Source organism: Phaseolus vulgaris, chromosome 3 (genome assembly GCF_000499845.2).
Source record: "Phaseolus vulgaris cultivar G19833 chromosome 3, P. vulgaris v2.0, whole genome shotgun sequence".
Taxonomy (NCBI): domain Eukaryota; kingdom Viridiplantae; phylum Streptophyta; class Magnoliopsida; order Fabales; family Fabaceae; genus Phaseolus; species Phaseolus vulgaris.
Window position 1 is genome coordinate 51,865,728 of NC_023757.2, and position 14,308 is coordinate 51,880,035.

General features: G+C 29.3%; 2 protein-coding genes across 2 annotated transcripts; both read left to right on the plus strand.

Annotated features, from left to right (window-relative positions):
• The first annotated feature begins 473 nt into the window (after nt 1-473).
• LOC137808635 (protein STRICTOSIDINE SYNTHASE-LIKE 10-like) lies at nt 474-9,445 on the plus strand. Its single transcript, XM_068609852.1, has 4 exons — nt 474-771; nt 7,181-7,450; nt 8,206-8,425; nt 9,011-9,445. The coding sequence occupies exons 1-4, from the start codon at nt 521-523 to the stop codon at nt 9,302-9,304; spliced, it is 1,035 nt and encodes a 344-aa protein (XP_068465953.1). The 5' UTR covers nt 474-520; the 3' UTR covers nt 9,305-9,445.
• Nucleotides 9,446-12,152: 2,707 nt separating this feature from the next.
• On the plus strand, nt 12,153-14,229 carry LOC137808636 (transcription factor bHLH91-like). The gene is made up of 3 exons (XM_068609853.1): nt 12,153-13,148; nt 13,412-13,819; nt 13,905-14,229. Exons 1-3 carry the CDS (start codon nt 12,399-12,401, stop codon nt 13,995-13,997), a joined length of 1,251 nt encoding a protein of 416 aa, XP_068465954.1. The 5' UTR covers nt 12,153-12,398; the 3' UTR covers nt 13,998-14,229.
• Nucleotides 14,230-14,308: the final 79 nt, after the last annotated feature.

Consider the following 14,308-nt stretch of genomic DNA (forward strand, 5'->3'; position numbering starts at 1 on the left):
AGAGAATTATTTTATTTGTATAATAGGTTTTAATCTAGCGTGCTCTTAACATTCTTTATGAATATGCATAGTCTATCTAAGTATCATTTTTGTTAGTACATGAGTTTTGGTCTAATTTTTTCATATTAACTTTTTAAATAATATTTTTTTCATGTAATGACAGATGATTGTTGTTGTTTAAGGTGTCAGCCAAATTGATATGTCAAGTTGCATAATAATACTTAATACGAAAGTTTTATATATAAAAAAAAGTGTGTAATGTGTGTTTCAGAAGTAAAAAAAAAGTGAATGTAGAGAAATAGAAATAAATTCTGGAGAGGGAAAGAGAGAGGAGAAAGTGAAGTGAGAGTGAAAAATGATGGGAAGCAAGTGGCTATAGTTAATGCTTGATTTAGACTTCACATAATGTTTGATGAAGTCCAGGTACAACACTATATATATATATATGCCAGCATTCCAATATAAATACACACAAACCTCAAATTATTATTCATGTGATGTGAATATTCTCACATTTACAATGAAACTATCACTTCTATTCCTATTCCTATTCCAGTTTCCTCATTTTCTTTCTTCTCAAACTCCTTCCATTCTAGATGGCCTCAAATCCTATTCCCAGCTTGATCTTCCTTATTCCGTTTTTGGTTCTGAAAGTGCAGCCTTCGATTGCCATGGTAAAGGACCATATGTCGGAGTTTCTGATGGTAGAATCCTCAAGTGGCATCCCACAAACAAACACTGGATTGATTTCGCAGTCACCTCTCCACACAGGTATATAATTTTCATGTTAACTATTATTATACAACTTGATATCTCAGTTAAACAACTTGATATATCATTTTTCATGTTAAGTATTATTATACAACTTGATATCTCAGTTAAACAAAGATATCTCAGCTAAACTGACACCTTATATAACAACCATCGTCTTCACGCATATATACATACTTATAATTTGCATTGCATTTGCATGAAACGACAATGTTAATTAAGGAAAAACATAACAGAGGAAAAAAAAACAGTGTGTTGTGGCGTGTGTTGTCAAGAATGTTATTCCTTAGGACGGTCCCCGCCTTAAGAATGTAGAGGAACTGTCTTGTCTCCAACCTGAGACCAATGAGGGTGCTGCTATGTGCAAACCACAACCCTTCAGTTTCAGACACATTCATCTTAATTCTTCATCTTTCATTGTTTTCATACACCCACTTTTTTTTTCTTCATTTGGACCACAACTCAACTTTTCCTCAACAGAATTCCTTACACCAGTTTCATCCTTCAAATAGATCAGATTGACTTCAACATGCCCTGAAAAACAACAACTGTTCAACACAAAATATAGGACTTAAAAGAAAATAACAAAATTGATAGAAAGTATTAGTTGCCTATTTTCTTCTATTTTCTTTAATTGTTGTTAATTAAGGTGTCAGATTTTTATAATGATAACTAATATGAAATTATTTATAAAAAAATATATTAGTAAAAATAAAATTGTTTTAAAAAAAAAGTATGTAAAGTATAAGAAATACTTTAAAAGAGATAAACAGAACAAAAAATTCTCATTTTTTTTTATGAACAAAAAAATAATAAAATTATATGACAAAATGATCCAAAATGTGATATCTATGAGAAGGGTAAAAAGGGTCTCTTTACCTGTTCACTAGATTCCCCTAAGAAAACTTTGACATAGCATTCTGACATCTAAACATAACTTTCTGGGTCTACCACATGTAATACAAAAGTTTTCATGTTATCTATATATAAATGGTAATTATTAGTTAACTATTTATTTTGAAATTTTATCTTCTAAAATATGCACAATCCTTATTGATGTGATATTCAATATATAATATAATGTTAAACTATCATCAATCTACAATAACTTTTTAATAATTTTATATTAAGTTTTTTCTTTATATAATATATAATAAGTAAATTATAATGACATGATTTGAAATTGTGCTGGATTTATTTTAATATTTTCCATTTTTATCTTTACATCAACTTTCCCTTCATTATTTGAAAAACATAACATGTTAACATGTTGTATCTTCATATAAAATAGGTTGTTATAAAAGATACACAACATTTAACACGAAGGTATTTTAGTTTTCAATTCTCATTCACACCATTCTTCATTTTTTACCTTCACTTTACAACTTTATATATTATTATTTTATTGTTGTGTAACATTTTATTAAAAAATTGTTGGAGATCACACATCGACTAGAGATTAGAGCCTTTCATTGTATATAAGTGGGTGCAAACCTCAATCCTATGAGCCGGTTTTATGGGGTTGAGTTAGGCTTAAAGTCAATTTTGTAATATGGTATCAGAGCCATTTCGAGTCTATCCTAGCAAGTATTTGTTGGGCCTATCGTGCCACCCGCTATTAGGCCGCTATCGGACCACCCATAATATATAGTCCCACGCACGAGTTGGTAGTCTCAGCGTGAGGGGTGTGTTGAAATTGATATATTTCATTTTCTTCATTAACAAAGAAAAATTAAACTATTTTTCAAGAATGTTAGAACCAAATGGATATATTTAATTTTTTATTAAAAAATAAAAAATAATAATTAAACTATTTGAAGAATATTCCAATATTGTTTAGACTTATCTTAGTAAACAACTTAACTGATAAGCAAAAGAATGTAGAAGCAGAAATGATAATGGCTTAAACAGTGCATTTTGACAGTGGCCAGAACACATCCTGTGTTACAGTAGATGTATTTAATGAATTGTGGTGTGAAAATATAATTTAAATTTTCTTCAGTTTAACAAAGGGTTTGGAGTTTAATTTGTACTTGGAGAGAGAATAATTTATATGAAATCATGTCCTTGTCTTGAGAGTCCAAATCTACCTATTAATTAGAAGTACTTTTAAGGTGTCAATAAATGGATTTTTGTTTGTTTTTCTAGGTATCGGAAAAATAAAAGTTGGTATTCATATATAACAAGTACAATAATTCTCTATATTTATTTATATATATATATATATTTAATAAAAAAAATAATGTAATTACAAATGATTGTTATGGTCAGATATGAAGTTGCATAATATCCCACCCACGTGAAGACTTTTATTTAAAAAATATAACAAGTACAATAATATTATATAGTAAAAGTTAGGGCAATTTTGAAGAAAAAAAGAGTTTTAGTATTCGAGTTAAAAAGTTTGGGGTGTAATATTTAATGGGTGTATAAGATCCATCAAGAAGTCCTAGAAAAATAAAGATTTTTTTTATCAATGAAGAATTAAATTAATAAAAAAACACTTAAAAAATTTCTAACTCTTATATAAATATGTCTTTATAACCACTATAAAAAAATTATTAATTAAAAACTAATTTTAAAGACAAAAAATAATTAATCACTATGTTAACTAAATTAGATGCTAATTTAAAGACTAAAAAATTATTCGTATTTAAAGTGTTTTCTATTATTAATAAAAATTTATAAAATAGTTTCTAAATTAGTATCTAAATTAACTACCTAAATTTTAGTTACTAATATTTTAGATTTTAAATTGGTCTCTAAAATATTAATAGAGACTAATTTAGATTTTCTTGTAGTGAATTTACGTATCATCATATGATTTTTTTTATCAGCAAAAAACGAAGTATTTCAAGAATATCTTAACCTTTATATAAAAGACCAGAGACCCTTATCTACTGATCTCCTAACAAAAATTGAAAAAACCTAAAAGCAAACACCTCATACTTACCTGTCTCCTAGAAACATTGACTGACATCATATAAATCATAGGTTCAAAACACCAATCTGAGAATGAAAAACTTACACCACACGTTTTAACCTAATTTATACTAAATCTAAAAAAAAGAAAGATAAAGATGGTGATGTTTTGTGTAGAAATGAGAGAGTGTTGTTTTTGGATGAAGATGCAAGTTGAAGCTAAAGCCAGGCTGTGTGGGTCAGGCTTAGGGTTTTGTTGTTGATAGTTAACCATCGTTTTCAGTTTTAGAAAATTACACAAAAGCTCATTTATTAGAAATGCAGAGACCAAGTTCCCTCTCATGGCTCCATTTCATTATTGCTCTGCTTTTGCCTCACCCTCTCTTAACCCCACTCATTAATGAATTCACTCTTCTACATTTTTTCACTCCATTGCTTCAATTCAAATATCACAATTTTTCAAAAAAAAACCCTAAATAAAGGCCACTCCCCATGCAAACTCACTTCTTCACTACAACCACAAGGGTTTATGTGAGCTTGTTCAATGTATTTTTTTTAATATTATAAATGTATATTACGAAGTGAACTTTAAGTCTAACTCAACTCCATAAAACCAGCTCTAGGGTTGAGGATTGCACTCACTTATATATAATAAAAGGCTATAATCTCCAGTCGATGTGAGATCTCCAACAATGTAATATGTAATATGAGAAGGATAATCTAAGATATAATTATTTGAATCCAACCTTAAATAAAGTGACCCTATTGTTTACATGATTTTATTATAGAATAAAATATAAGAATAGATAATAATATAATATAATAAAAATAAAAATTATAATTATAATTATAATTATGGTTATAAAAATAATTTCTACATTAAAGTAGTGCATTTTTTTTCATAAATTACGATTTTAAATAATTTTTTTATAAAAATAGATAAGTCGTATCTCATTAATACTTATAAGTCATATCTTATGAATAAAATTTCAGAGTGTGAAAGTCATAACAAAGTTGTATCTATGGTACAACTTCCACTTTAAAGTCTGTCCTTAAAATACTATTGACCAATTTTTGTTAGATAATTTTTTTTTTATTAAAAATTATAATTTTGAAAAAAAAAACTTAATGAAAAAATCATGAAAATAAATAGAATAAATAATGATAATATAATGATGCTTATAATAATGATAATAATAATGATTGTAAAAGTAATGAGAATAGTCAAAAAGAGATGGAGTAAGAGTATCGAGGATAATACATAATTCCGTTTAAATTAATTTTACGTAAACAAAGCTTTTATCAGATTAGTATATAAAATGAATAAAAATATTTTCTCCTAACTCTAATTGAAGTATAAAATATTTTCTTTTACTTCTTTCGAGATCCTTTTGGAATGTGAATTAAATATAAGAATTAGCATAAAATTTATTTGAAACACGTATTTAAATAATATGAAATTTTAATACTAATTTTAAACCAGTGCAGTTCAGGTTCTGAGATTAAATATCAGAATAAAAAAATAATTCACAAAAGCCTTCCGTATTTTTTCTTAAAAAAATATAGATAAAAAGTTTTTAAAGCATGCCTTAGATAATTTTTGAATGCTGAAAAAAAAAAAAAAAATTTGAACATAATTTTTAAGTATTATGATAATTCGCAATTAATAAGCGTAAAATAATGTTACTCTGTAAGTTCATCTAAACAAATATTTAAAAGTATAGTAATTTATATTAAAAATACATTTTTAGTAGTAGAAGTTCAGCTCCTTATATAATGCATTTATTTATGTATTTAATATATATATATATATTATTTTATTGAGAGCTCTAATGAAAATTATCTATTTCTTTTATCTTATTTTTTTTAATATTTAATATTTTGATTTCTGAGAAAAAAAATTTTAATATTTTAATACTACTTTAAATTTAATTTAACTCCATAAAACCAATTAATAAAATAAAGTTTACACTAAATATTTTTTTCTCTAAGATGTTGAACAAGAATTAACATTTATGATTTCATAAAACATAAACATTTCCTAATATTTTTCGTATCAATTAGATAATCTTTTTATCTATATTTACTTTAATGTTTTCTCACTTTACTGCAAATAATTAAGAACAGAATAGAAAAATATTTAATATTTATTGATATGACAGTAAAGTGGAACAACTTTTTACACCATAGCATCAAACAAAAAAGTAAGGAGGATCATTATTATTTCAGTAAACTTTTCGAGAAAAAAAGTAAAAACCAAAATAGATATTTCATGAATTAAAATAAACTTATATATATATATATTTATTTATTTCTGTTTACTTTTTATTTATTATATTTAATTGATTGAATGGGGACACACTCAGGTTAAAATAGACTAAACATTAGCTCACCTTTTGGAAAAGCATTTATTTCATGCACTACACATTGAAATTTATTAAAAATCTTAAAAAAAGATCTTATGGCTTAGTTAATAACTCTCTCATCTGATTTTACAATTTTTAGTAAAGTTTGACTAATATTTGAATTTTAAGAGAAATGTGTTAAATATTTTTTTTAAAGACTAATGGATAGAGATAAGATTTTATTTGTATATTTTTTTTTATTAAAGAAAATTATACATGTGATTGGAAATTCAAAGATAAGATAAATAACTATCTTACTTTATGGATTGATTGAGATAGATTTAAAATTTAATATAGTATTAAAATTATTTAAAATATAACTTTCCAAGAATCAGATCACCCATAATTTAAATACATAATCTTTATAAAAGTCAATCACCCATAATTTAAATACATAATCTTTATAGAAATTGAGTATTTATAATCTCTCGTACATAGAAATTGATAGGTCTAACATGAGGAAGTTATATACTATATTTTTTTTTATGAACAAAGAACAAATAAATTAATTAAAAATGACACTTTAGGAGCATCCCAACTCTTATAAAAAATCAAGAGAAACTCATCTCCTAGGTTCTGGTAACAAGCAAAAGGCCTAGATTCTTTAGCACTCCCCTTTCATACTAAGACAACTTCTTCCTACATAAATTTGTTGGGTGACAGAGGGAATGCAACTAAAGTGGCAACTCCATAAAATCGATTGATGAGGTGAGATTTGCATCAACTTATATACAAATGATACCGTATTACGGAATAGATTTAAGTCTAACTCAATTCCATAAAATCGAATCATAAGATGAGGTTTGCACCCATTATATACAATGAAATGTGCTAATCTTTAATCGATGTGGGATCTTTAACAAAAGGAACGTTCTTGATTCCGGAAAGAAACATGAATTAGACCAGCATACCTTTGGCTCCTCCCTTACTTGTATACTATCTAATGTATATCTAATGTAGTTATTTCACTTTACAAAAACAAAATTGTTCATTCTATCAGTGTTGTAGGAAAACATTGGCAATTTGTAACATTTTAGGTATAATTGATTACTAATTTCGTTAGTTATTATGAGATTATGCAGGGACAAGAAAGTGTGCGATGGGTTAACAGACGAAAGCATGGAATCAATGTGTGGAAGACCCTTGGGTCTGAAATTCAACAATGTGACTTGTGATCTCTACATCGCAGATGCATACTTTGGTCTTCTGGTGGTTGGACCAGGTGGTGGTGTGGCTAAGCAGTTAGCCACTTCTGCAGAAGGGGTTCCATTTAGGTTCACAAATGCCTTGGACATTCACCCCCAAACTGGTGAAGTTTATTTCACAGATAGCAGCATCCTATTCCAGAGAAGGTAATTCCTCGATGCATATTTAATTAGTTATCAAGATTTTAACTACCAATTATTTAGATTATAAATTTGGTAAGTTAAAATCTTGATAGTTAATTAGATACCAATTTATAAATTATTTATCAATAATAGAAACTAATTTAAAAATCAATAATTTTTTAATTTTTAAAATAATCTTTAATTTTAATTAATATAATAATTAATTATTTTTATTGTTTAAAATTAATTTTTTATTTAGTAATTTTTTAGTATTAAGTGTTTTTTAGCTATGAAGCTCGGACACTCTTCTTAAATGGTGTGTCGGTGTTCGATACTTGTATCAGACATTGACACTCGTATGACACACCTGTAGAACACGTATCCGTGAAGTGTTCATAATTCAAAAAGTATTTGTTAGATTTCTGACAATTCTAGTACAGTTCTAACACAATTTAAAAAAAAAAAATACATTAATTTTTTTTTAAAATTAAACTTTATTGTATAAATTGTTATTATGATTATAAAAATAAGAAACAAATCTTTGTGAACAAGTCATGAAAAACATCTTTCTGCTCAAAAAAATAATCTAGAACATACTTGTGCACATAAATCTTTATTGTCAATTTATATAATTCATAATTATATAATATATAGATCAGTGTCTCCGTATCCTATATTTTAAAGATTTTACGTATCTTCGTATCCATGTCCGTGTCGTATAAGTATGTGTTACATAGTTTTTTTTAGTGATTAGTGTTGTGGTTTTGTGAATGAAAAAGGGTATACTTGTCAATAATTCTGAGCGGGGACAGAACTGGAAGGTTGCTGAAATACGTGCCCAGTAGCCAAAGAGTGTACGTGATGGTCAAAGGTTTGGCCTTCCCCAACGGTGTGGCGTTGAGCAAGGACAACTCCTTCCTTCTGCTGGCGGAATCAACCACTTTCAAGGTTTTGAAAGTTTCACTCAGAGGCAGAAACACCATACAAACTTTTGCAGAGGTTATCATACCATTAAACTCAAAGTGTCATTACTTTGATTTTAAAATTTGAATAGATAATAATAATTATTTTTAATTTTGATTTTAAATATCATTTATACTATCATTTTAAATATAATTTTTATGAGAATTGGTATAATTTAATAATTATCACTACGTAAAAATCACTAAATAAAAATTAATTTTAGAGACAAAAAATAATTAGTTGCTATAGTGATTAAATTAGAAATTATTTTAAAGACTAGAAAAATTATTAGTTCTAAGTGATAAATAGTTTCTATTAGTATCTAATTAGCTACCAAAGTTTTAAATACTAATTATTTAGATTCTAAATTTGGTAGCAAAAACTTTGATAGCTAGTGGGATACCAATTTATAAACTATTTAACGATAATATAAATTAATTTAGAAACTAATTTTTTTTTAGTATCTAAAATAATTTTTAATTTATTCAATATAACAACTAATTATTTATTATTTTTATTCAAAATTTTCTTATAATATATATGGTAAGACTAGATTTTCTTATAAGACTATTTAGAAAGATTTTATTCTCATTTAAAATTATATTCTCTCTGTTCACACAGGTTCCTCGTTCCCCAGATAACATAAAGAGTAACTCAAAAGGAGAGTTTTGGGTGGCTCTGAACAGTGGGAGGGGAAGGATCAATGGTTTTGAAAAGGAAAGAGAAGTTGAAACAACAGTGCCATGGACAACAGATCCTGTGGCCATTAAATTTGACTCAGAGGGGAAAGTGGTTGAGGTGTTGGATGGAGGATATGGAACACAGCTTAACTCAGTGAGTGAAGTTGAAGAACATGATGGAAGTTTGTGGATTGGTTCTGCTGTTCAACCTTACATTGCTCTTATCAAACCCTAGTTTTTCTCTTTCTTTTTTCTGTTTCTTTGTGTTTTCTTTCTCTTTTTTTTTTCTTTCTATTTCAAAACTGTATTTACTTGGATTCAGTAACATTGATTTGTTCCAATGTACAATAAAATTCTATTAATGAGTTCTGCTCCAGTGGTTAAGTACTTCCTACAATTCAGCTGCCATCCATGTTCTAAATTTTAATTTTAATTTGAACCCACCTATCAAAAGACAAAAACAGTCCTTTCACAACTAATATATTAATATTTGTGTTATATTACTTTTATTATTAACTTAAAATACTAATATATATTATTATATTGTTAAAATGAATTGTAAAGTAATTTTTTTAAGATTAATGATATATTTTAATTTTATTAATATTAATACTATATTTTAATTTTAGTATAAAAAAATATTAAAAGTCATTATTGAATCTTGTGAAGATGCTATCAATTAAGGATTGTGAGAGAGTATCTTTTTGTACCTTCATGTATTTCTTCTTTCAACCATACTTCAAAAAAATATTCAAATTACTTTGTCATTGTGGTTATCCATTGTAAAGAGGTTTCATGAGATAATAGGTTTCTTTCATGATTTCTTTTTTTTTTTTATTTCACCCTTTTTCTGCATCTTTGGTTTACCTCTTTATCTTCCAACCTTTTGATTCTTGCTATGAGTTCTTACTTGGTTGACATGTGTTAGAGAGAGTTATTTGGTAAAGAAGTATTATGAATTGAATTTAAGTCTAACTCATCATCACAAAACTAGCTTGGAAGATAAGGTTGGTCCACATTTGTATATTATAAATCAGTCTTATTACTAGACAATATTTAGTCGATATGAGATCTCAACACACCTTGTCACGTCAAGACATAGACATATTGAGCGTGAGACTAGATATTTGTGGGTTCTCCAACAACAACCCACTAGTGGGTATGATAGGTACAACAAATCTGGTTAGAATAAACTTTGATGTCATATTAGTAAGTGAGTTTATGTCTAACCCAACCTCAAAAACTGACTTGTAAAGTGATGTTTGCATCCTAGTTATATATTACGATTTGGTCATACTTTAGTGGCTATGTCATTTCTAACACACATCCTCACGTCGAGGCATGAACATCTCAAACATGAAATTAAATATTTGTGGGTGGTATAAGAGAAGTCTACTAGGGGAGGAGGACATATCAATCCCAAATGGATTATTTTATTGATATCAATCACAACAATTACATTCTCATAGTTCTACTTAATCAAAACCTTAAAAAAAAAGGAATAAAAATATGTTGAAATGAAGGTGAAAAAATTGGTCAAAGAGTTAAGAAATTAAAAGAAAATTCAAGTTTGAATCTCTTCAAATCTAGACACCAACTATTCATACCTTCTATGTAATCTAGATGTGTAAAACACCTAGTGAATCCTAATTGGCCTGTCTTGCTCTCCTCATGATCGACCTAGGATTTCTCTTGGACCAATGAATACTCAATTGAAATTAATTGAAACCCCATCTAAATTAAAAAGGCAAATTCTTCCTACACTAAATCTTTTTGAACTTGCACCTAACATAATTTTAAATTTCTAAAAATACTCTTCATTCTGAAAATGAAAATCTAGAATTAAAAATAATACATTCCAAAAAAAATAGATCTAAAAGAGATTATTGTATTTCATAAATAAAAATCTGAAAACAAGAATCAAAATTTCATTTCAGATAAGAAAATCCACAAATAAAAAAAAATGAGTTGGAAAGAAAAATCCAGAAACTATTCTGGAAAAGGGGTCTAAATGTATTTTTATATGTACCCATTTTATTTAAGGGCATTTTCGTCTTTTCATATTGAAATTGGGTGCATTGACATGGTGCAGGAAGCAATTGCCAATTAAAAAACTATAATTCTAATCCTAGTTTACTATAGGCCCATATACACAAGTCCAAATAAATACTACTTGGCCTAACTACATGTCCAATTTATTTGATAAATACAAATCCAACAAAACCTGAGCTATTATATACATTTTGTACAAACTAAAATTTAATGGAAGATTATAAGAGTTTAACCAATCTTAACTCTAATAAATTCTCCTAACCATACTCTATGGTTCATCCTTTTAATTAGAGTTGTCATGAATTATAATATTCAAGACCATGCAATAACCTATATGCATATTATTCAGTGGTTGTTGCATATAAACCAACTCTTTCTCATCCTGACGAATGTTATTGTGCCTTTTATCTGATAAACTAAAATACGTTCTAAACAAACCTATTTAACATGGTTTAAGACCAGTTTAATGAAGTTATATTCGATCTAATAACTTAATTCAGGCAACCTTAAATCCGCAATCTAATCAAACAATGACACAACGATTAATTAAAGAGGACTCACAGTGTACAATTAAACTCAGAAAAGTTCCAAATTTCTCCTAGAATTGTGCAACTAGCACACTGCCACGTTAAGTTCATCATTCTCGTGGATCTATATTCACCACTGTTCTAAATCATGCAAATTAAATGTTACATTATCCATGTACCGGTGAACATAATCACATGGTCAAATTATGCAGATTGGCAAAACAGTGTCACATTCTTGCTTTCTTGTAGGTACCTCATGCATAAGGCATTGGCTATTTGTTTTAATATTGCAATATTAATATCATATATTCCATCAATTAATAAATTTTATATATTGGCAAAATAGAAAAGCTGAAGCATCTTTGCAATGAGGAGTAGAATAGCAGGGTGGTGCTGTCTGCATCTGAAACAGTAGGGAGGAGATCACTTGGTGGGGTCCACATGACGGGAATCTGCAGAAGAAGTAACAGAATGAGACCCCTTTTGGTCATTTGCCACACTCACACCATTCCATGTATGGCATCTGCTCAGTACAGTTGAAAAAGCCTTCACAGTCTGTGTAACCTCAAAACCACCAAGAGAATTACACGTCCCCCACACAACCACTCTTCTTGCAGAAAAACTTCTATCACTTTAATGAAGTTTTCTTTAACTTTTGAAGATTGAAAAACAGTTTTTTTTTGTTGACAGGGTAGGGTGCCCTTTTGTTTTCTTTATAGAGGCAAAGATCAATCACTGTGTGGTCCAAACATGTACGAAGAAAGTAGTTGCTTTGATCCCAATGGGATGGTGGCAGAAGACTGTTTCTCCCAGATGGTTTCAAAATCAGAGGCAGTTATGTCTGTGAGTAGCATACAGCCCCAAAACACCTTTGGGATGGAAAACTTAGCCTACACATATTCCAGTGGAGAAGATGCTTCAGCTGTTGCTATGGAAATCATTGCACACCCCCAACAAAACTCATACAATCAAGTCAATAACTTGAACCCCCAGTTTGTGCAAGTGGTGAACAACCATGCTTCATGTGAGGAGCTTTATTCTTTCCCCCCTCACTCCTCCACACTTGAGAGGGGTCACCATGATCACCAATTTCCTTACTCCACACCAACACCAGATCTCCTCAACCTTCTCCACTTGCCAATCACCTTTGAAAACCAAAGCAGCAATCTTCCAAAACCCTCTGGCCCTATGGGAACAGCGGACAGCACAAACGTCTCCTCTGTTTCCTATGACCCTTTCTTGCATCTCAACCTGCGAGCACCTCCCCCAGCTCTGAGAAATGATTTTGCCTTTGGAGGAGGAGGGGGTGCCATAGAAGGCAGTGGAATTGCCTACCAAGATTTTGGAAATGGGGTGGTGGAGTTAACTCAAGATGTTGGGAAAAAGAGAGGGGGGAAAAGGACCAAGCAGTTTACCAGTACTACTACTGAGAGACAAAGGAGAGTGGATTTGAGTAGTAAATTTGATGCTTTGAAAGAACTCATCCCAAACCCCTCCAAGGTAACATTTTGAGTAAATTATACTGTTGAGATTCTGTCAATTAATAGACATTTTTTTTCTACTTTTTCTATAACACAGTAACTCTACAACTGTTTAAAACACATGTCTTTTTTCTAAGAAAGGTTGTTTTAAATGTTAAAAAATTGGTAAACTTTGAAAAAAAAAACTTATATTTAAACCCAACATTGGTTAAAGCTAATGTTTTTGAATCTAAAGAAAAATTTTGTTCTCTTTTTGTTTTGCTTTTGGAAACCAAACCAAAGAGTGATAGAGCATCCGTGGTGGGAGATGCTATTAACTATATCAGAGAGCTTAAGAGGACAGTGGACGAACTAAAACTCTTGGTGGAGAAGAAAAGGCACGAGAAACAAAGGGTAGTAGTGATGATGAGGCACAAGGTTGAAACTGAAGGGCAAGAGGACTCGAATCTCGACCCAGATGATGGTTCCTACAATGAAAGCTTAAGAAGTTCTTGGATACAAAGGAAAAACAAAGACACCGAGGTTGATGTGCGCATTGTTGACAACGAGGTAACAATCAAGCTTGTTCAAAGGAAGAAGATGGATTGCTTGGTGCATGTCTCACAGGTTCTTGATCAACTCAACCTCGATCTCCAACATGTTGCTGGTGGCCACATTGGCGATTTCTGCAGCTATCTGTTCAATACCAAGGTTTGTGTCAAATGACTATTGATCATACATGTGTGTGTTTTAGTGTTAAAATGGTACATATGATTGTTTTTTTGTGGTGGTGCAGATGTGTGACGGTTCTTGTGTTTATGCAAGTGCTATAGCCAACAAGCTCATTCAGGTCATGGACACAAGTTTGGTAGCAGAGTCACTCAATTGATTATCATTGCCATGATTCAGGACCAATAACAGTGTTCTGTTTCTTAACGTATCACCAAGTTACTTACTTTTGGTTTTTTTCTTTTTATGTTCTCTTTTTCCACTCTATGTTTAGTATATATTTGACCTAGGCATATATTCAAATAGATGGAGATTGGAGCTATATATTGGTTTGAATGATGTTATATTCTACTGTTAAAAAAAATCTAAGAAATAATAGAAATATTTTGTGGAAATTAAGATTAAACGTGTACACTTTTTTTTTTTAAAAAAAAGAGTCCTTTTATGTTGGATGATTTTTAAAATAGGTGT

Bases quoted from the DNA above. Each gene is read 5' to 3' on its own strand.
- LOC137808635 (XM_068609852.1), top strand. From the start codon at position 521: ATGAAACTATCACTTCTATTCCTATTCCTATTCCAGTTTCCTCATTTT. The intron at 7,451-8,205 runs GTAATTCCTCGA...TGAATGAAAAAG, and splicing joins AGCATCCTATTCCAGAGAAG to GGTATACTTGTCAATAATTC. The intron at 8,426-9,010 runs GTTATCATACCA...CTGTTCACACAG, and splicing joins CCATACAAACTTTTGCAGAG to GTTCCTCGTTCCCCAGATAA.
- LOC137808636 (XM_068609853.1), top strand. From the start codon at position 12,399: ATGTACGAAGAAAGTAGTTGCTTTGATCCCAATGGGATGGTGGCAGAA. The intron at 13,149-13,411 runs GTAACATTTTGA...ACCAAACCAAAG, and splicing joins TCATCCCAAACCCCTCCAAG to AGTGATAGAGCATCCGTGGT. The intron at 13,820-13,904 runs GTTTGTGTCAAA...GTGGTGGTGCAG, and splicing joins GCTATCTGTTCAATACCAAG to ATGTGTGACGGTTCTTGTGT.